A 23,348-nucleotide genomic window follows, 5' to 3' on the forward strand; every position below is an offset into this window, starting at 1 on the left:
AGCCAAAACCACTCAGCTAAGACCCAAACACTAAAATAACTGCACAGTGCAAACACTGGCATGCTCAAACCAGACAATGCCAACTTCTCCATCCCTATGAAGGCCATTTTTACATAAGCACCCATTGTGCTGCCTGGCTACTGCTACAAGTATAGGTTGGGAGAGATGATTCTAAACTTCCTGTCACCAGTAAACTTGTTAATTTAGTTATTTTTCAAATTAACACTACTTATAATATTTATACAATTCTTTGAGATAGAGAAACCCAAAGTTTGGAATCTTTAATTTAGAACGATGGGCTTTAACTGCATTCCTGAGGATATGATGAGTAAGTGGTAAGACTAGTAATTTCCTTGTCTTGGGTAGTGATGCCTGACTCGGTTTGGATGGAGCGGGGGAGGGCCCTGTGTAGCCCTGAAGGATTTGGAAGGCCCCCTAAGACCCTCTCACCATCTACTATTGAGGTACCTCAGAGCTTCCAGGCCCCTGCTTAGGGAAGGCTGACTCCCCACCCAGCCTCTGGCCCTCTAGGGTTGGCACTCTGTTCCTGAGCACTTCCTGGTACCCAGGGGCCTGCTCTACCTGGGCTGAACTGTGGGTGATGTGCACCTACCACCCAATGCCTGGCACCTGCTCCCTGAGCTCAGCCCTCATGCTGTTCAATGGCTGATGACTGAGGCTGCTGAATAATGGGCCACCTTCAGACACCAGGCCTCAGGGCTCTGAGATAACTGGGTCAGTTTTTGTGCCAGTCCTCAACTCCCTCCTCCCCCCACCTGCCTGGTGCTACCCGAGTCATGACCCTCAGGTGGCCGACTCATGCTGCAGGAGACTCTCAGCCTCAACCTCCACTTCCAGGAAGTTCCACTGGCTTGTTTTGTGGAAATTCCCTATTGTGCTGTCTCTGAATGACCACCCCCCCTCCTGCCCTTTCCTGGGCATCCTGAGACAATAACCAGGGTCAGATTCCATGAATGGGCCCCACCCCTAAGGAGCTTATCAAGTTATGAGGTAAATTATAATCCTTAGAACCATGGAGTATTAAGTCTGGAAGGGACCCCTATATGGAAGTGAACACCTGGTTCCAGGAAATTCATACGGCTTTACTCAAGGTCACCCAGCTAGTTAGGGGATGGAGAGTTGACACCACCATTCAACTGCCTCATTCTTATAGAATTCGTATAGAATTGCTTTCTATGAGTATGAATTAAAAAAGTTACTGAAGCTGTTGAAGATCTGGAATTCAAAATGGATTGCATCCTATAGAACAACAGTGTGGGAAACTTTGAGGTTTGGCTTCTGATTATTCCTAACTCATTTGGAAGGTCATTTACTCTTCCCTTCGACACACAAGAAACAGATATGACACACAACACTATGGACACAATGTGGGTAAAGACTGCAATCTACTGGCAGGATAGGATGGCACCCTGTACATTTCTAAGGCCTCTTGGTAAACAGAGGGCACAGCTGGGATGGCTGAAAGCCCTAGTCAACATCAACAAAAGCCCTTATGTGTCAAAGGTGTGTCTCCAAATAAATGGCAGATGGAGGGCCAGACCAGGTGGTGGTCCCCATGGAAGGAGGTGGAAACAGTCTGACACCTTTTGTTCTTCATAATGAGAGAAAACTCATTAAGAAGAAGATATATGGGAATGAGAAGGGGGCAGAGGGAGGAGAGAGGGAGGCAGGGCAGACCAAGCACTGGAAGGCGGGGTCAGGCCCTGCCACCACTGCCGCTCCCTGAGCAGCTCCAGGAGAGATGGCTAATCCCCAGCCTCCGTTTGCTCATTTGCAATTTGGAAATTACAACCCTTACCTCACAAGGGAGGGTTGTTATTAAGACTTGAAGGTACTCTGTCCATTAGAAAGAGGAGTAAAATGTTACTTGTTATTGATTAATGGTCAAAGTCCAACAGCTGGAGGTAGCAATGCCAGAGAAGGCTCGTGGCTATTTAGTTCTTATTGAATAATTAATAAACTCTCCATATTTAAATAGTAATATGGTGAATTTGGGTCCCAAGTGCCTTATTCACAAGTGAAGGACATTGAACCCTGGGGGCTTTTGAACAGTCTTAGCTTGTCCAATTCACCCATTTATTTCATTGTATAAAACTGGAAAAGCCCAAATGTCACTTTTTCTCTGGGCTAATAACTCAATGAGCAGAAAGATGTCCTCCCTTAAAATGAACATGAATTGATAGTTCACATACAGACTCTGCCGCAACCTCGTTAATTGTGCCCAGTGGCAAGTGTTCATATACACCCAAGACTGAAAAGCATGTACTCAGACTGATACTGGATACATCCACCTGGGCTTGAAGGACAACCCCCAGCAGCGAGACTGGAAGCTTCCAGTGCTCATGGTCAGTAGGAATGGAAGTGCTCATGGAATTTGGATACCGGAAGCAGTTTGAGGGAAGTTAGTCTGGAAAAACGTGATTCTACACTGTGCAACCTCATCTGCAAGCTAGACACGACCTGGTGGAGACCTGCGCCTTTGTAAGCCCAGCTGGAGTCTTGCAAAGAACACTTAACATCAGGGGATCAGCACATTTTTAAAGGGGGCTTATGATGATATAAGAAATTCTGTTCACAAATACCCAAAGATGAACCCATGGGGTCATCAAGTGTGAGACTGCAAGAGGCAGAGAAAAGCAGCTGACAGGTTCCCATTTGAGCAGGAGGTTGGCTGTTCTGTTGAAATCAAAGCTGGCACTGATGGTCATATGATTCTGAACAGCTTAAAGGGGACTTGAGGGGACCACCCAGCCATTTGAGGTCAACCTTCAAAGAGACAGGTTTCCCTATACGGGTTCAAGCACTGACATATACCCCCACAGCAGCTTGGGGCTGACGACTGAGCTATTTTTAAAAGCCCCAATGGTCGACCATCATCACCTACTATGGAGTGACTCATACACCTTAACCTGGGTCCCTTTGGTGAAGTTCAAAATGTCTAACTTCTCCACAAAAGGAACTGACAGACGAACCAGAAAGCTGGGCTCTGTACATTACACGTGACCAAGAAGAGAACACGCTTTGAAGATGAAACTAAATTCTGCACAACTATAGTGAACCCCCAAATCACTGGCCTCTCCTTTTCCTTCTCATTTTTAGTTGTTCCTTCCTCAAATGTTGACTCATTGTTTTGTTGAGCAAAGATCTCCAAGTGGGCAGGAACCTTTCCTATTCTGGGGCAATGTGTTATAAAGGGTGAGATCTGCTCGTGAACAGACCTTGATTTTTTACTTTTGTGCATTTACCCCATAAAACACCATCACCTCAGGTTTATAAGAGCCTCATTTTTTAATTTGGCTATTTGAATCATAGCTGAATACAACTCAATTATATTTTCTAAATGCTTTCTGGGTCTTTCCCCAAGTAGCTTACTTTAAAGAATCATGAGACAAACCTCGACTGCATCTTAGATTGTGGACACTCTCCAGAGAATGATGTCTACTGATACCATGAGATGTGCAATCTCTGAGGCTAACCAAAAACCCACTCCAAAGGTTTGCTGCTATGTGAAACAGAGCTGTGAAAAAAAATACATAAATAGAAAAAGCCAGGAAATCATTAAGTTTCAAGAGTTCTTTGGTCAGAGTGCCATGTTTCATATTATTCAAATGCCATCTTCGTGACATCTCGAGTTTGATCTCTACAGAACTGGCAGGACAGTAACATCCTTGTTTATTTTTGGATGCGTCATGAATTCTGCCTCATTATGGTGTTCTATAAATAGACACATTTCATACCCCAACTCAGATCTGACACCTCCGAGGTGACATCTGAATACCCTTCGCAGGTTTTCAAAATGTCAGCTCGATAAACCTCTGAACTTTTGTAGGTTTCTGTGGGTGGAGAATTTTATAGAATAAACAGTGGCAGATCAGCGCAGAAAGCAAGGACACTTATTGAGGAGCAATGAATGCCATCCACGCTGGATTTTAGGTGAACACTTTCCAGGCCAAGGAGTCAGACTGACTGGGGTTGAAATCTATATTTTGCAATTTACTTACAGGCTACGAAGCCTTGGGCAAGTGGCTTCACCTCTCTGAGCTTTAGCTCCCTTTAGCAGGAGAAATGAAGATAGTGCCTGATTGTGCAATTACTGACTGGATCAGACGAAATAACACATTCAATGCAGACCACAATGCTTCTGAAACACGGCAGGCCTTCTGCAAGGGCTGACTTGCAAAAGGAAGACTAGATAAAGAGAAATAAAGATGAATGTACCAAAATCTAAGAGTATTTTTAAGAAACATAAATACGGCAAAAAGAAAAACTCAGGTGACTCCATGTCCATTTAAGCAACAACAAGTTCACAAATGGCCATACAACTGCAGATGGTGTAAAGAGGATGGCACCGCAGGCCACCGTGCCGAGCTCTCCTTCTTACCCGCCCAGGACTGTTTCCCGGCCCCTGCACAGCTTGGCGCTGCCCCCGGAGCGCACTGGCACTGAGAAGCTCGGGCTGGATCAGCTGTACTTTAAACATGTTTCTTTATAAGAAGGAACAAGCCAGCACTATTCTCAGGAAGAAAAAAGGAAGACAAGCTTTTTTCCTAGAAGTAAAGTCAGCAAGTTGACTGCTCCCTGCCCCCATCTACATCGGCCTTCGTTATTCCTGGTGTCTGTCCAAGGCAGTATTTTGTGCCTCTCTAGACCCAGGCCACACTGGCCCATGCAGAGGGCGGCAAATGCTCAAGGGTGGCAAAAAGTCCCACGTGCTTGGCACTCCCAGTGAGCTCTCGGCTCTTTATTTCTTTTTTTAAATGTTTTTATTGATTTCAGAGAGAAAAAGGGAGAGAAAGAGAGAGAGACATTGATGAGAGAGAAACATCGACCGGCTGCTTACAGGGGATTGAACCTTGACCAGGAATTGAACTGACAACCTCCTGGTACACAGGACGATGCCCAACCAACTGAGCCACACTGGCTGGGCTCAGCTTTTTATTTCTTTATATGACCGAATACAGCTGCATCTTGAGTCACTAGGCTCTCAACAATGACAGGTAAATTAAATATGCCCATGTGCATTTAAAAGTATTTGGAAAAAAATCTTGAAATCTGCAAAGACTATGACATGATTTACCAGCCTTGATTAGAGAATAATGTTGGGTATCATGTACCCTGACGGTTAAGTCCAGCTGTATCCACTGGAGAAGAGAAATACCGCATGCCAACAGGTCACTAACACCTGTGACGGGCTCTTCTTCGCTCCATTTTACAGATTAGAAAACAGTTTGGAGAGGTTAAGCCATTTGCCCAAGGTTAGAGAGCTAGGAGCCAGAATTCAAACAGGGCACCAATCTCAAGGGTCTCTTCTAACCTCTGACAAGTTCATTCCCTAAGTCTCCTGGGATGGGGCACCCCCCTTTCTCTCAGAGAGCGGGAAGAGTCGCCTGCCTGAGGCTGGTGCGGGGACTGTGCTGCTTACCTTGGCCAGCCTCGCTCGCTTGATGAGGTCGTTGAGCTTGCGCACCGCTGCCTTCTGGGGGAGGCTCTGGATATCTCTGAAGAGGTCCTGGGCCTCGGCCTCAAAGAGCCGGCGGTTGTCAGTGTTCTGCAGGGGCTGCGCCCAGAAGGAGCCGATGTAGACGCGCAGCACCTCGGGCGTGTTGATGACTTTGCCCAGGGACCACATGAGGGCCCCGTAGACACGCATCAGCTGCTGTGTGTCCACTTGGTCGGCCTTGTTCAGCACCACGCGGATCTTGTCGTCCTGGCCCCGGAAGGCTTTGATGGCCTCGGAGAACTCGTCCGAGATGTCCAGTTTGTGAGCGTCAAAGAGCAAGATGATCCTGTCGACCCGCTCAGCGAACCACTGCAGGACCTGGCAGAAGTCGTACCCTAGGTGGAGAGAGGAGCACGTCAGTACAGCCACTGCTGCGTGTGGGAGACACATGTAACGAGAGTCTGGGAATCACTGGTTCTCCAGCAGTGCCAGGGAGAGGACCCGTCTCCAAGCTGGAGGCAGTGGAGGCCTGGACCTGAAAATCACTTCAAATAGGGCCCCCTGGATTGAGTGCATCTCATTAATGCTGGTGCTCCCAGGAGCCCTTCTGTGGGAAGAAATAGGGATTAGAAAGAGGCTCACAGTCACATTGGGTATTGCTTACTTCCACATCTGAGGTTTCATTGAGTCCTCACAAGTCTCTTATTTCACCTAGCACAGTCCTTGGATCAATGGAAAAGTTGATCAATGGCTCTATAAAACCGCAGGCCATGGGTCAAAAGCTCCTACTTCTCTCAGCTTCTCACTTTTCTGAAAGTACCAGAGATGGAGAAGAAAGAAAACCTGTTGGCCACCTGGAGACCCAGTGGGTGTCCAGTAAGCACAACAAGAGAGGAATTGCCTTTTCTTGACCCAAGTTTTTAAGAGTGTTAAGGAGGTCAAAGGTTGGGCTGGCTGAAATTGTGACCAATATTTATCATTTGGACTATTTATATCTTAAGGATGTTATAAATATTTTAAAAAAATTATGTTTCACAGCCATTCTATGAAATGGTCTCTTGCCAATTTCTTTTTTTAAAGTGGCTAGGCCCACCACAAGTTCTGTTTAGTTTGCTTTGGCCACATACCAATACACTTCAAATCATGCAGTTAAATCAACACTCCTCTCAGCCTGTGGTCAAGACTTTCAGGATTTCCCCAGGGAACAGAGTCCCGCAAAAAAGCTAATTAGAGGAGGTTTATTTTTTAACGAGAGTGGAATCACTGGTTCTCCAGCAGTGCCAGGGAGAGGACCCGTCTCCAAGCTGGAGGCAGTGGAGGCCTGGACCTGAAAATCATCTCAAATAGGGCCCCCTGGATTGAGTGCATCTCATTAATGCTGGTGCTCCCAGGAGCCCTTCTGTGGGAAGAAATAGGGATTAGAAAGAGGCTCACAGTCACATTGGGTATTGCTTACTTCCACATCTGAGGTTTCATTGAGTCCTCACAAGTCTCTTATTTCACCTAGCACAGTCCTTGGATCAATGGAAAAGTTGATCAATGGCTCTATAAAACCGCAGGCCATGGGTCAAAAGCTCCTACTTCTCTCAGCTTCTCACTTTTCTGAAAGTACCAGAGATGGAGAAGAAAGAAAACCTGTTGGCCACCTGGAGACCCAGTGGGTGTCCAGTAAGCACAACAAGAGAGGAATTGCCTTTTCTTGACCCAAGTTTTTAAGAGTGTTAAGGAGGTCAAAGGTTGGGCTGGCTGAAATTGTGACCAATATTTATCATTTGGACTATTTATATCTTAAGGATGTTATAAATATTTTAAAAAAATTATGTTTCACAGCCATTCTATGAAATGGTCTCTTGCCAATTTCTTTTTTTAAAGTGGCTAGGCCCACCACAAGTTCTGTTTAGTTTGCTTTGGCCACATACCAATACACTTCAAATCATGCAGTTAAATCAACACTCCTCTCAGCCTGTGGTCAAGACTTTCAGGATTTCCCCAGGGAACAGAGTCCCGCAAAAAAGCTAATTAGAGGAGGTTTATTTTTAATCTCAATCTGATTAGCTTCAGAATCAGAGTCAGTGCAGCCATTCAGAGCCCGGATGGCACCTTTCTTAACTCCTACTTTAGTGCTTGTGTCTCTTGTTTTAGATTTTGAAAACTTCCAAACGCATACCAGTCTAGAGAATCATAACATAAGCCTAGATTATTTATATAACAAAATACCATACAGCACTGAGGATGAACTAGATTTTTACTTGTCAACACAGGCCAATCTCCAAAAAACTGGTGAGTAAAAACAAAAAAATCAGTTTCAAAAGGATATGTACAGTTTAATAACATTCAGGTAAAATGCAAAAACAAAACAAAGCAATACTCAATTGCCTATGGATGCATACTGCAGCAGAAATATAAAAATGTTCACACCCATTTTGGGATACTGGGAGTGAGGAATGTAAGATGATGAGAAAGTGTCTAGAGGGCAACGATCTATTAGGCAGAAATAAAGGGACTCCATGCACTAAAGTTCCCATGACATTTGAAGAGCAGGCGTAAGGGGAGTCACTCGTTGAACGAGCAAACCGATCCAGACACATTTTTAATATAAAACCCAAATGTTCAGCAATGCTGAAGCCACCTGTGCACCCGTCCCCAAGCCCTTGACTCAACCTCCTCCCGGAGGAAACTGCTGCCCGAAGGCGGTATTTATCGTCACCACCCGTCTGTGTGCTCCGGGTCAGGAGGTTCACTTCCCTATTCTGCCTCACTCCTGATTCCCTGGGGACGACGAGGACAAAGGTAGTCCTCAGAATGTGGGCCCACGCTTACTGTCATTCCTGTCAGCAGCTAGTGTAGAACAGAGGAAAATAAAAAACCCATTGAACGGGTCACACAGCAGCATGTAAAGACTCAGAGTCAAGTTTTCACTGTGAATTCTTTCCCTGTGAGGCCAGAACAAACTGTCTCCCAAGATAAGAGTAAGTGGTTCTGTCACTAGGGACTGGCTTGTGGGCCAGAGAGCCTCAGGTCCTGGTGGTGGATCAGCAGATGAATGAGGCGCTGTTCCCGGAGCCGCAGGGAAGACACCTTGGACCCGCCCACCGGAAGAACCTGCCTGTGAACGCGCTTTTCCAGTAGTGATGATTGGCCTCTCTCTGACCCAAACACTCTCTCCCTTGGTCTCCTCTGTGACCAAAATCAGGTAACTGGAGGTTCAGAAACAGGTCAAAGAAGATCTGTGTTGGGTGCACAATGTGCATTTTTCTGAACACCCTTTCGGTTAGGGTTGGGAGGTTCTTTATGGGCCAAAGCAGCTGCAGGTGTGGCAGACAGGCCCTTGCCTCATCATAGCAGGTAGGGCACAGGAGGTCTAGAATCAGACCATCATCGCCTCCCACCACAGCAAATTACTGAATCTTGAGGGAATGATGCAGACATAGGGAGAAGGGAGAATGAGACTTCATTCATAGTGGTGGTGGCTTTCTACGCTAGTTTTTGAGCCTCGTTCTCCAATTAATTCTGTGAACAATCTGATCTTTTAGAAAAATGCATTTCCTGCTTAAGTTAGCCAGAATCAGCTTCTTTGCTGTGCTACCAAGGGCCGTGACTGGTAAATAATCCCCCCCCCCGCCCCCCATTTGACTTCTGCCTGCTTCTTACAATCAGTCCCGAAGGAAACGTGCCACTCCCATAACTGTCACCACAGGTGCACACGCAAGGTCAGCCAAGCAGACAGCGTCTCTTCCTCCGAGGGCCCCCTGGCTTGCGGGGTTGGCCCTCATAGCACCACATGTGTTTAACCTTTAACTTAAATTTGGGTTCCTAATAGTTACTTTTGATGTTTTTTAAAAAACACTTTATTCCAATGCTTTGGTACAATAAAAAGTTACAGGGCACTGAAGTGCCAGATGTAAGTTTATTATAAGTGAACCATTACTCATCTCTGGAGGAATGGCTGCGTGTACATATTCTCTTGTTTTAAAATAACAATGAGAGCTTAACAAGGTTTGAGTAGTACAGGTAGGTAGATGGGTGTTTGTCACTGAGCAGGTGCAAAAGGATCATTTGTCAGACATCAGGCATCACAATCAAAGGTGAAGAAATCAGTGTTTCAGAAGAAAACAGAATTATCAAAGCTGAGAAAGGCTGGTTTACTCAATCCCTCACCCCAGTTTTTATTTATTATTATTTATTGGCAGTAAGCACATTCACGTGGTTGTGCAACCACCACTACCACCCACCCCCCAGAATTCTTTTCTTCTTCCCAAACTGGAACTCTGTGCAGCACTGTCTTTCTGTGACTGGCTTACTTCACTTTAACGTAATGTCCTCAAGGTGCAGCTATGTTGTAGCATGTGTCAGAATTTCCTTCCTTTTTAAGGCTGAATAGTTTTGCTCAATTCTTCTATCTTCATGATATAAGATGGGCACTGAATACCTATCTACCAAAAAGTTCTGGCTGATTCTTAAGAAATGATTTAATTTATGATGTTTAATCTGCCTGAATAAAGGCAGGAGGAAAAGAGTGACCTAGAGACCACTCATTCTCAAATGTGGCCTTGCATTAGGATCAAGTAATAGGCCTGCTAAAACGTAGACTCCCAGCCCCTCCCCAGAAACACAGAATCCAAATCCATGTGTTTGAGTTCGATGCCTGGTACAGTTTGAGAACCACTGCTTTAGACTGAATACTAAGGCGTGGATTGCAGATATGTCTATGTTATAGTTGGTCAGCAAAACAAAACACATTTAAAGTAGTTTTCTTTTTATTATAAAAAGTTACCAATAGATGGTTAGATGGTGCATCATGGAATTGAGGAAACACAGACTTTGAATCTGTTTATTTGAAGATGGATTTAAAAATTCACGAAAGCTCCACTATCACTGCTCAATGCTGGGCTTTGGCCCTGGCAAGCCCCTCCCCTCTGGTTTAGGACCTATAAATCTAGCCTAAATCTTCCTCATTCTTCAAAGCACGTGGGTGAGCCTTAATTAAGTTATATGCTACTTAACTTCTTTAAGTCCCCATTTTCTCATCTGTAAAATCAGGTTAGTGAGTGATTTCATGAGAAAATGCCTTTAATGTGCTCAATATAGTGTTGAGATGTGGTAACCTTTCAATCAGTATGAGCTACTACTATTGCTTCTGCTCCCCTTCCGGCTGCAGGTGGACTCAACTCCCTCTTCTGAGCTCCCAGAGCCCTTTGCTACGCTCCTATCACAGCCCCTTACAGTGTGTTATCATTGGATGGATGGATGGATGGGGCTCTCTTATTAGACGTTAAATCTTTAACTGCAGGGACATGTCTTCCTCATGGTTGCACAAGACAGTGGTTCTCAGTGTGGGCTTTGGACTCAGGCTGCCTGGGACCTAATCCTGGCTCCATTACTCACTAGTTCTGAGATGTGGGCAAGTTACTTAACCTCTCTGTGCCTCCTTTCCTCATCTGGAAAATGGAGCTAATAATAGTATCCACATACCTCATGGGGCTGTGGAGTTAACATATGTGGAAGCATTTAGAATCATCTTGGCACCTAGAAAGCTCTCCGAAATGTTATCTACTAGTTATTTTTAAAATATTTGTGTCCAGTGCCTGGTCCACGGTGGGAGGTGCAATAAATATTTGTTGAAGGATGTCTAGCTTGGCAAAGTATAGTCTGCAACCATGGAGAGAAACAAAATTAATTAGCGTAAAGGTGACAATGCAATGAAGCATGAGCCAAGCAAGGGGACTGGTGCTCAGAAAATAGAGTAGAAGACACTGTCCGTGCAGAGAGCCGCTCATGCTTTATAAATAGAGCTCGTGGGCTCACAACGGCCCAGTGGCCTTTCTTTTTCTTGCTTGTGAAACGGATGGAGTTTTACAAGTTGGTTTTAAAGACCCCAGGTCGCACCTAAAATAAATCCATGATTCTATCGCAGATACTTCCTGGCGTAAGAAAGTCCAGTGTATAAGCATGCTGGCTGGGAAAACGCAGGGCGTACACTGTACTCAGTAAGGGGAGAATAGTGAATTTTCCCCAAGATTCTGTTACAGAAGGTGGCCAGGTCCCATTTAACATGAAGTAGGTCTGTGACAGGACTACCACTTAGAAGCAGGTTGAAAACCAGTGGTCCTCAGACTGAACGTGGCCCCCGCTGCTGCTCTGTTTGGCCTACACAGGGCCGGCATTTTGAGTTGACTGTCTTTGGTGCAGACATGCATTGTCCACCTGGTGCCCACTTGAGTGAACACACCACGGCTCCGACTCAGCCTCAGCAACCAAGCTGTGCCCTCTGAGAAGCCACCCTAGCTCTCTTGGGCTTTCGCAGGGTCTCACAGCACCCAGAGAACTGTACTGTGTTAGTTCTCAGGTGTCTCCCTGGCTGGGCCTGGAACATCTGAGGGCAGGGCCCCTTCTTACCTGCTCTCTCAGCATCTAACAGTGCTCACCAAGAGCGGGTCTCAGCAGATGCTTGAGGACTGAATGTTTTCTGTGGAAGTGCATTAAACATTGACTGATTTGGCTTGAAACAATGTTTTGGCACACATCTCTCCAGAAATTGGAAATACATCTTGGAATTTAACAAAACATGTTAGATACAAAAGTAAAGAATGGATTAATAAATAATTACCAAGTGCCTAGGATGTGGCTGAAGCTGTTGCTGAGGGACAAACAGCTATAAAACTGAGACTGCTAGCTTTACCCATAATAGCCCCCAATGGAAACAATCCAAATGTCCCTGAACAGGTGAACAGATAAACTGCGGTACGTCAACACAGTGGAATTAAAGCGATAAGCTGACACATACAACAACTTGGGTGGATCTCAGAAACATCATGCTGAGTGAGAGAAGCCAGACACTAAAGAGTACACACTGTGTGAGTCCATTTAATCTAAATCCCGGAACAGGCAGAGCTAAGCTACAGTTGCCTGTGGCTGAGGGTGGGGCTGGGACTGACTGCCAAGTGGCATGAACAAAGAGGAACTTCTCAGGGTGACAGAAAGTTCTATTTCTTGATGATGATGTTGGTAGCACGGGCACGCAAGTCTGTCAAAACTTGAATACAATTAAAATAAGTGCATTATTATATTCTGTGCTTCAATAAAATTGACTTAAAAAGTGAAAAATAAAGAAGAAATACAGAGGAAAATAAAGAAGGAAAGAAAGAAAGGGGAGGGAAGAAAGAAAGAAAGGCCCGAAAGCTGCTAAACTGGTTTAACAATATACATCTTCCGAACTGCTGACGGACCTGGAAGATAAAGACCCGAAAGCTGCTAAACTGGTTTAACGATATACATCTTCCGAACTGCTGACGGACCTGGAAGATGAAATCTGTTCATCAAGAGGCCATGCAGCTAGTCGGGCTGATATGCAGGTGGGTTTAGCTAAAGCAGGAGCCCTACGCTTTAGCTGAAATCAGCCTTAATCAAAGAAATTAATGTTAAAATTTGGCTAATCCATTAGAATTTTGAGAGTCGTGTAATTTCACGTGATCTGCCTTCTGGCTATGGTGTGAAAAGAGCCTCTTTTGGTGATGGTTTAGGGACAAGAAAGCTCTGTGTCTGTGTGTGTGTGTATACATGTGAGCATGCATGAAGGTGTTATGTATGTATGTATGTATGTATGTATCAGTGTGTGCGGAGTATGTGTGTGTGTGCAGGAATCAACATCATAATAGAACTATCTCCATGCTCAATATATTTTAAAAATTTATTCATTCAATTACAGACATTTCAGTTCTATAAGACCTTCCAGTGGAACTTTTATTAGCCTGGAACAAAACAGAGATGTAATCAGTCCAATGTTTAAAAATATAATTTCTATCTTTGCAAAAAGACCCAAAGCTCTATAGCTCTGGGAGCTGGGAAAGAGTATTTGTCCTGCGGAAGATCCTGGCTTGGCATTCCTGCCTCCATGTTCTGGGAACTAAGGGAGGGGGCAGGAAGGAAAGGGGCTTCCGTCACAGCCCCCATGGAAACTGGTCTCCATCCTGGCCACAGGGACCCACCAGGAAATGGCATCTGAGGTTAGAACAGTAGCCCCCTGGCTCAGGTAAATATAGGGCGGGGGCCCTAAGGAGGCAAACTTGGCAGAATAGTTTTAATAGAACAGAAAAAAAAGCTTCAATTTGTTCCCAGAGCCAAGTTTCTAATTACATGAGTTTTAAACAAGACTTGTGTCAATAAAAAGATGCAAGATAATGCCGGACAGCAGGACTGAGGCCAGGTTCTCTCTCCCATGCCCCCAGCTCCATTCTTGGGGTGGCCAGGCCACTGGCCAAGCTGGACTCGGCCTAAGGCTCTGCTCAGACTGCTCCTCTTTGATAGGCCCTGGCTGCCCCTCTGGAGCTGGCAGCTAACATTCCATGGTGGGCATTCATACCCCTCCCCCAACACTGACTATGTAGATTTGTTTGTGTAACACCAGCCTCACTCCCCGAGGCCCTTACGTGTCATGTCTATCTTTGTGCCCCTCTAGCACCTAGTCGATTGTCCAGCACAGCCTGTCCCTGTCCTGCAGGCCCCAAGAGAGTGCTGGAGGTGCCCCTTAACGCCTTTCTCATCCCTGCTTCTTCCTCTCCAATCCAGCCGTCAAATATTCCCACCCCTTCTTAGGGCTCAGAATCCCCCAAACTGTGAGGGTCCCAATTACTTCTAAATAAATTACTTCTAGAACCTGTTTACAGAACAAGTTCTCCATCACTAGCCCCAACCTCACCCCTCTAGCCTTCTCTCATAGCCTCTTACTAAACCCAAACTACACTGGGCTCTTTGCTGTTCCCCAAAAGCATCCTGTACTTTCCTGCTTCTGCACCGTTGCCCAGGCTTTTCCTCTGCCTGGAATGCCCTCCCCTCTGTTCCATCTCCAATATATATATTCTTTTGTTGTTGCTAATCCTCACTTGAGGATATTTTTTCCATTGATTTTGAGAGAGAATGGAAGGAAGGGAGGGAGGGGGAGGAGAGAGAGAGAGAGAAACATCGATGTGAGAGAGACACTTCAATTGGTTGTCTCCCGCATGTGCCCGAACCGAGGTCGGGAATCGAACCCATTACCCTTTGGTTCATGGACAGATGCTCTAACCACTGAAAAACACTGGCTAGGACCAATATACTTGTTCTTTAATAAAAAAATATTTATTGTTGAGAGCATTACAGATGTCCCCCCATTTTCTCCCCCACTGTTCCCCTCCACCCAGTTCCTGCCCCACCTCAGGCCTTCACTACCCTATTGTTTATGTCCATGGGAAATGCATATACGCATATAAGCTCTTTGGCTAATCTCTTCCTACATCTCCCCCCCACCCCCCCATCCCGCCCTCCTTCCCTCTGAGATTTGTCAGTCTGTTCCATGTTTGTGCCCGAACCGAGGTCGGGAATCGAACCCATTACCCTTTGGTTCATGGACAGATGCTCTAACCACTGAAAAACACTGGCTAGGACCAATATACTTGTTCTTTAATAAAAAAATATTTATTGTTGAGAGCATTACAGATGTCCCCCCATTTTCTCCCCCTCTGTTCCCCTCCACCCAGTTCCTGCCCCACCTCAGGCCTTCACTACCCTATTGTTTATGTCCATGGGAAATGCATATACGCATATAAGCTCTTTGGCTAATCTCTTCCTACATCTCCCCCCCACCCCCCCATCCCGCCCTCCTTCCCTCTGAGATTTGTCAGTCTGTTCCATGTTTCTGATTCTATTTCATTTATCAGTTTATTTTGTTCACTAGATTCCATGTATAAGTGAGATCATGTGATACTTGTCTTTCTCTGACTGGCTTATTTTGCTTAGCATAATACTTTCCAGGTCCCTCCAAGCTGTCTCAAAGGGTAAGAGATCCTTTTGTTTAAAATGTTTTTATTAATTTCAGAGAAAAGGGAGAGGGAAAGAAAGATAGAAATATCAATGATGAGAGAGAATCATTGATTGGCTGCCTCTTGCACACCCCCTACTGGGGATCAAGCCCACAGCCCAGGCATGTGCCCTTGACCAGAATTGAAACTGGGACCCTTCCATCTGCAGGCTGATGCTCTATCCACTGAGCCAAACAAGCTAGGGTGAGATCCTTTTTTTTTTTTTTTACAGCTGCATAGTATTCCACTGTATAAATGTACCACAGCTTTTTTATCCACTCATCTGCTGATGGGCACTTGGGCTGTTTCCAGATCTTGGCTATTATAAATAATGCTGCTATAAACATAGGGGTGCATATACTCTTTCTGGTTGGTGTTTCAGGATTCTTAGGATATATTCCCAGAAGTGGGATCACTGGTCAAATGGCAGTTTCATTTTTAATTTTTTGAGGAAATTCCACAGTTTCCATAGTGGCTGCACCAGTCTGCATTCCTACCAGCAATGAACTAGTATTCCCTTTTCTCCACATCCTAGCCAGCACTTGTTTATACATATTCTTATAGCATTGTAATTTTTCTTTCATAGCAGTTATACTCTACTAGCGCCCCAGTGCACAGATTCGTGCACATTGAAAGGAAATTAATTAGAAGGTGGCCGGCAGGGTGGGACTGGGTGAGATGGGCCAGACATGCCCTGGAGCCAACCTCCCATGGTCCCTCCCTGGCCGGCCGGCGCCATGGCTCAAAGGGTGTCTGCGGAGTGAGCAGGGCCCTTCCGGCAGGTGGGGTCCCTCGGCCTGGCCTGCGGGGATCGGGTGGAAACCAGCTTTCTGACATCCCCTGATGGGTCCCGGATTGTGAGAGGGCGGTTCTTGGGTGATGCACCCTGGAATTGGGCTCCCTCCTCTCTGGTTCTGGGGTGTGTCACCCGAGAACCACTGCTGCCAAGTCACTGCAGCTCGACAATTCCTGTGTTGAGTATCTGCCTCCTGGTGGTCAGTGCACATCATAACTACTGGTCAGAGCGTCTGCCCCCTGGTAGTCACTGCACGTCATAGCTACCGGTCGGATGGTCGCTTAGCCTTTTATATATATAGATAGTGATATATTTATTTGGTAATTACAAGACATAAATTCTACGAGGGCAGACACCACACCTCTTATTTCGTTCACCACTTTACACCCAGTATCTACTATCAAACATAATAGGTTTTCAATAAATTTGGTTTATTCCTTGAAAAATTAAAAATAGAACTACCATATGATCCAGCAATCCAAAAGAATTTAAATCAGGATCTTGAAGAGATATTAGCACTCTCATGTTTACTGCTAAGATGTGGAAACAACCTAACTGTCCATTAACAGATGAATGGATAGAGAAAATGGGTGTATACATACAACGGAATATTATTCAGCTTTAAAAAAGGAAACTCTGCAGTATGCACAACATGGATGAAGCTGGACAACATTACATGAAGTGAAATAAGCCAGTCAGAGAAGGACAAATACTGCATGCTTCCACTTACATAAGGGATCTAAACAGTGGTCAGTGCACATCATAACTACTGGTCAGAGCGTCTGCCCCCTGGTAGTCACTGCACATCATAGCTACTGGTCGGATGGTCGCTTAGCCTTTTATATATATAGATAGTGATATATTTATTTGGTAATTACAAGACATAAATTCTACGAGGGCAGACACCACACCTCTTATTTCGTTCACCACTTTACACCCAGTATTAGGTTTTCAATAAATTTGGTTTATTCCTTGAAAAATTAAAAATAGAACTACCATATGATCCAGCAATCCAAAAGAATTTAAATCAGGATCTTGAAGAGATATTAGCACTCTCATGTTTACTGCTAAGATGTGGAAACAACCTAACTGTTCCATTAACAATGAATGGATAGAGAAAATGGGTGTATACATACAACGGAATATTATTCAGCTTTAAAAAAGGAAACTCTGCAGTATGCACAACATGGATGAAGCTGGACAACATTACATGAAGTGAAATAAGCCAGTCAGAGAAGGACAAATACTGCATGCTTCCACTTACATAAGGGATCTAAACAGTCAATATCAGAATTACAGAGGGGAGTGGTGGTTGCCAGGGATCAGTGGCAGGGAAAACAGGGAGTTACTATTCAGCAAGCAGAAAGTTTCACGTAAGAAAGAGGAGTAGGTTCTAGAGATCTGTTGTACAACACAGTGCCTATAGTTAACAATACTCCACTGTACACTAAAACATCTAAGAGGGTAGGGGGTAGGAGGGACTGGAAGAAATTAATCAAAGAATATATATGCAGAGTCCATGGACACAGACAATAATGTGGTAAAGGACTGGGTTGGGGGGTGAGGATCGAGTGGAGGGGGGCAAAGTGGGAGAAATGGAGGACCTCTGTAATAGTCTCAACAAAAAAACTTAAGAGGGTAGATTCCCATGTTAAATAAATAAAATAAAAATAAAATAGAATAAACTTGGTTTAATGAAGTGAATTGACATGAATAAGAAGTGTAACTAATTTTTTTAGCAAGTTAGAGGATTTAGTTACTTAAATAGTGTGAGTTTCTTTAAATGGCTGTTACTAAATATAGCAAGTACAAATTGGCTAAAAATAAACATCAAATATCTGGGATCGCTCAGGTATTAAATATATATTTTCAAAAATAGTCACTTCAGTTAAGAATAACGGCTGCTTCAGTTAAACACGTGCAAAGAGTCCTTGTATTGTTTCCAGGCTGAGTTTACTTCGCAACTGGAAAAGGCTGTTTCTGAAAATGTTAATGGGGTTGGTGTAGAAAAATAGCTAAAAATAAATACTTGCAGCAAATATTTACTGGGCCCTATCGACATTCCTACACTGCTCTGAGAGCTTGATATCAACAGGCTCTCCTGCAATCCTCACAATAACCCCACGAGGCGGGTACTGTTATTATCCCCATATTGCAGGCAGGGACACAGAGACCCAGAGAAGCCAAATAATTAACCCAGGGTCACACAGCTATTTCCCAGGGGAGCCAGTATTCAAACCCAGAGACTGAGCCCAGAGCCTGAACAGTTATTCACTGCACTGCGCTGCACCATATGTATACCAGAATGGTGAAATTAGGGATCATGTTTATTTTCTCCTTTCTTGATCTTTTAAAAAAGTAGTTTTCTAAGTGTTCTACAATGACTATATTCTATTTTTATAATAAGAAAAAATAAGCATATTGTAAAAATGATTGGTCCATAGGCGACTGGGCTAACGATATTGAGGAAGGAGTTCCTTTTCTTCTATGATGGTGTTTATAGTGGTTGGGGTTGGATTTCTAGTGCTTTCCAGTCTATGGCTACCTCAAAAAACAGTGAGTGTGAAGTAGCGTCTTTGTAACTACGCAACCCCTGGGGGAAGAGGCAGCCCCGATCAGCTGTGTGAGAATGAGTCCCAGACACTCAGCTCCTCAGCCTCCCTGCCTCCCCTCTCCTCCCCAGCTGGCTCCCCCTTCCTCCCAGGTGACCAGACACAGAGGGTGTCGGTGGGAAGGGGCTGATACTAAGGCCCATAGGAGGTCAACAGGCTGCCCGGAGACGACAAACACTGTGGCCTCCGCGTCTGCACAGGCGTCCTGAGTTCATTTTGTGGAGGTTCAGTGTCCGCTCACTCAGGGTGTTTAGTTAGCAATGGCCACCTCTGGGAGAAGGTCATTGGCTATGAATAACCCCGACAGGAACAGAGTTCCTGGCCTCACTGTGCCTGGCCTGCAGGGGTTTGGCCGCTGAACATATCACAATTGAAATAAAATCTGGGACCGAGCCTGTCCCGCGATGGGCTTGGTGTTGTGAATACTCTATCTCCTCTCCCCACTCCTTCTCCTTTGGAATTCAGTCCAAGACCCTGTGAAATAATTTTCCTGTGCCTGTTTCCTCCTAAAATAAATAAGCTAACCCCACAGCCTGTCTTTCCTTCCTCTGGAGGATGTTGTGAAGATAACATTGGGGCAGATGGGGCCACGTGACCCTGGAGGCCCCTCGCGCCACAGACTCACACCACATCTTGGACGGGGTCAGAGGAAGACTCTACTTGAATATTCAGCCTGATGAACACTGCTGCCTCTGGTCACGTGACCCAGTACAAGGGAAGACTGGCGTTCATATCTTATTTTCCATCTCAGATTAAAAATTAGGTTAAGAGGACTGAGCCCTAGAAACACACAGAAACTTACAAGGCATTCTAGGCTCTTTGCTTGAGACAGAAGTTGGTGAAAATCTACCAAGAAAAACCTGCAGGTCCTAGAGCCTGGCTCAGCCATGTTACTTCGCTGGCCCTTAGTTTCTACATCTGTCTGATGGGTCCGATGACCAGTGAGGATGCTCTCCAGATCTCAAAGTTATATATGGTGAAAAAAGAAAGAAAAAGTTATATATGGTGGTTCTAAATATCAAGCTTTTCTAAAATAAAGAGTCATATTCTCAGGAGAATCTATTCAGTGTCTGTACAGTAGATATCAACCAGCTACAGTACCAGCATAAGAATGCAAAACTGTTTAAGTGGCGACAGGAATACTCAATGACTAAATTTAAATGACAAAATTATGAAGTAGCAAGTTTCATTTTGTCATAGTCATTCCACTGGACTCATGTCCTGTGACATTTTGGGCTGGTTTGAAGGTCCTTCGTGTTTCCATAGGGATAGTTAGTTGACCTGCAGTTTAACTTACTTGTCACTCAGTTCTAAACAACTCTATGCTGAGAGAAATGACCTGACGAAAAGTCATAGAATTTGAGACTTTCAAGGATGCTTAAGAGGTCATTAGATTCAACCTTCTATTATTATAATTAATCAAATCCAGGAATCAAGTGTAATGCACAGGGAAATTGCCCATTCCTCATTTTCAAGTGGGCTTTGTGTACCTCAGGCAAGAAAGTCTCAGACAATAGTCTATAAATCAGACAGTCAGTCTGTACTTGCACTGGGTTTTCTTGGGGCAAAGTGCCAATAGTATACAGACTCCACCCAAGTGTGATGAGGCCAAATATTTACAAACAAGGCTTCAATCTTGTCATTTTGTAGTTCAGAAGGGCAAAAAGATAATGTTTCTTCGAGCCACAATTTTCTAAAGAGAACTGTTAAACCAAGAGGATGACAACTTTGGGATCAACAGCCTGTAAGGGCGTGTAAGCACCTTCTGACCTTGGACGCACTGCCCTGCCCTGTTCCTCCTTTTAAACTTTCCCAGAGTTGCATGAGTGTTCTGTGAGCATCTGGAAACTAGCCAGTCATGAAGTCCAGCTCCAGCAACTGAATTATCAACTAACTCGCTCCTAAAGCCAAACTATTACTCAGAGATAGTTATTTCTGGGTTTATGTCACAGAAGGAAAGACAGATCAAGTCAGTGGGGACCATGTGAGTCCACACTGGGTTCCTTATAAAAAAGAAATGAGTCACTTATTTTACTAAGTAGGAGTCCATGTAGTTACCAATAGTACCTCCAGAAAGGAAACACTTTGAAAAGATTTGTCAATGTGAAAAGATGCTCAACCACACTAATAATGAGAAATGAAAATTAGAATTATAATGAGATGGCATTCACCTATCAGATAAAGCAATCACAAAGCAAGATTTAAAAAAAATTGACAATGCCCTCTGTGGGGAGGGTGTGCGGGATCAGGCACTTCTGCCTTGCTGGTGGGATGTAAGTAGTCACATCTTCTGGAGAGGGCATTTGGCATCAGCTACACAGTAAAAAGACCACAGTTCCTTCTGATTCAGCAATCCCTCTACTAGGAGTGCATCTTACAGTTACATTTGTACATTACTGTGCTGTTTGTAACAGCAAAAGATTAGAAACAGCCAGAGTGTCATCCATCCAAGGATGCCAGCTATTAATGTTGGCACATCTTATTAGATGGAATAAGAAGGAAGTAGCTCTAAAGTCCTGACATGGACGTGCCCCAAGACTTCCTGCTAAGTGGGGACATCTTGGTGCGGAGCAGTGTGCAGAGGATCCCACTCCGGGAGGAAGCCTGAGAGTGCTGATGGGTTTGCCCTGGGAGAGGAGTCGGGTGTGGGTGGGACAGACGCTCTTCGCTAACATTCTGTAACTTGACTGTTTCGTCCCAAGCATGAGGCAGTGGTCCTGAAGAGCACTTGAGAAAGGTGAAGTGCTGAATCAGTGGTCTGACTTATGCTTTGCATCGTGATTTGGATTCAGACAGGAGGTGGTTTTGAGAAAGAGACTAAAAGAATCCAGGCGATTGAGAGGCTTCTTGAGGAAACTAGGTCACGGCACGTCTGAGAAACATCTCCAGATACGAGAGAGGGTGTTGGCAAAAAGGATTGGAAACGTGATGAGAGCTGGGCCCTGGGCCCCAGGAGAACACCCCCTTGGGCTGTTCTCTTAACCCGCCTGCATCTCTTGGCATTCTTCCCACAGCTCTGCTGTCCAGTCTAAAATTTTCCTTTACCCGCCTCCCTCATTTCCTGGGTCCCTGGAAGAGCCAAGTCCTTTTCTGTCTGAGTTTCAGGACTTGACCACCATCTGCTCTCCCTGAGGAAACTCAGATACTTGGCTGAGCCAACCCTTCAAGCCTGGTCATTCTATGCTAGGACCATCCCCGTTCCAAGACCTGAGCAAAGACCTCCCTCACCACCAGTTATTCAACAGGACTCTATGCTCAATCGTTTGCACACATTGTTTCGCTTTCTCTTCAAACAACCCTGCAAGGGTCCCACAGTGAAGTGGAGGTGCCAGGATCTGAGCTCAGGTCAGCCTTCTCCAGCGACCACAGTAAAAAGAGGAATCTGGGGTAGCACTGGGCCTGCCCCCTCTGCTTCCATGGAAAACCCAGATGCCCTGAAGGCACCACTATTTTCAGTGTTTCCACATCCACCTGGTGAAGACGCCGACCTGCGGGACACCAGCGCAGGAAACCTGACTTCCCTCCACACTGTGGGTCCTCTCGCTCAGCGTGCTTCCCGGCTCATGTCCATGGAGCACTTAGGAATTTACACAGATTCCTCAGCTTCTCACAAGATCCAACCCTGTGAGGGAAAGTATTTTCTTCCCATTTTACAGAGGAGAAAACCGAGGCTCACAGTGGTGGAGTAATTTGCCCAGGTCTTCCAGCTGGTGGGTGGAAGAGCCAGGGGAATGGAAAAATGTCTCAGGCATGATACTGCCCCTCTCCAGCCCAGAGAACTTCATTCACTGCCCCAGTGATTAGGGGGAGAGGGCTTTGCCATGTAACAATAGGGATGGAGGCTGTGTAACAAGAATGTCTCCATTACAGCAGTGAAATTATTAAATATTTAAAAATGTAAATGACCAATCTTTAAGAAATCAATTCTTTATTTTTCGTTAGGGGTTGCTAAACATCTACCTTCCAAAGAGGTCTAGAAGGGTTTTGGGGTGCTCCTACATCGAGGGAAGGCACAGGCAAACTCAAAGCAAGATAAAGAAAAAAATAATTGGCAATGCCCTGCATGGGGAGGGTGTGGGATCAGGCACTTCTGCAACATCAGGCCAGACTGGCGTATGCCCATGAGGCTACTGCAATAGCAGTTACTTGGTCACCTGCAGGGAGGTGACTCTACTCCCTTCACCCGGGAAGATGTTGGTTAGTCACACAGCTCAGCCCAGTGCTGGGCTGCCCCTCACCCCACCCAGAAACACCCCCTTTCACTTATATCTTGTCCTGTCATCTGAGGGCAGCATTCGCACTGGTGAAATGGAGATGTGGGACACAGCTCAAGTCCATTTTGATGGGTTTTCCAAGTTTCTGATTATGTTTTCTTTCACTTGGCTTGAGGTGGCAGAGTACACAGGAGTGGGTAGGCTCAGTGCTACCCCAGATTCCTCAAAGTGGGGACCTCCTGCATCAGGACCCCTGACAGCCAGCTTTCTGGGCCCATCCCAGAACTCCCAGGAATAATCTGTGTTAACTGTTTATCCTGAGACCAGGAAGTAGCATATGATCCCCGTAGCCCGAGGATCACTGCTTCAGGCTTCAGTGCATCATGCATAGCCTCATCGACTCCAGGGCAGGGCTGAGGGTGGGGAGGCGGG

The 23,348-nt window shown here is 45.2% G+C and overlaps 1 protein-coding gene across 1 annotated transcript in view; it reads right to left on the bottom strand.

Moving 5' to 3' along the window:
• The window catches only part of EHD4 (EH-domain containing 4), a gene marked incomplete at its 5' end in the record, with an annotated part of 68,710 nt that overhangs the window by 14,090 nt on the left and 31,272 nt on the right, over positions 1–23,348 (bottom strand). Inside the window, one exon of the mRNA XM_005860288.2 lies at positions 5,444–5,856. Coding sequence (XP_005860350.2) covers positions 5,444–5,856 — 413 coding nt within the window. The remainder of the gene's footprint in view (positions 1–5,443; positions 5,857–23,348) is intronic.

This window comes from Myotis brandtii, unplaced genomic scaffold, assembly GCF_000412655.1.
Source record: "Myotis brandtii unplaced genomic scaffold, ASM41265v1 scaffold133, whole genome shotgun sequence".
In the NCBI taxonomy this organism is placed as follows: domain Eukaryota; kingdom Metazoa; phylum Chordata; class Mammalia; order Chiroptera; family Vespertilionidae; genus Myotis; species Myotis brandtii.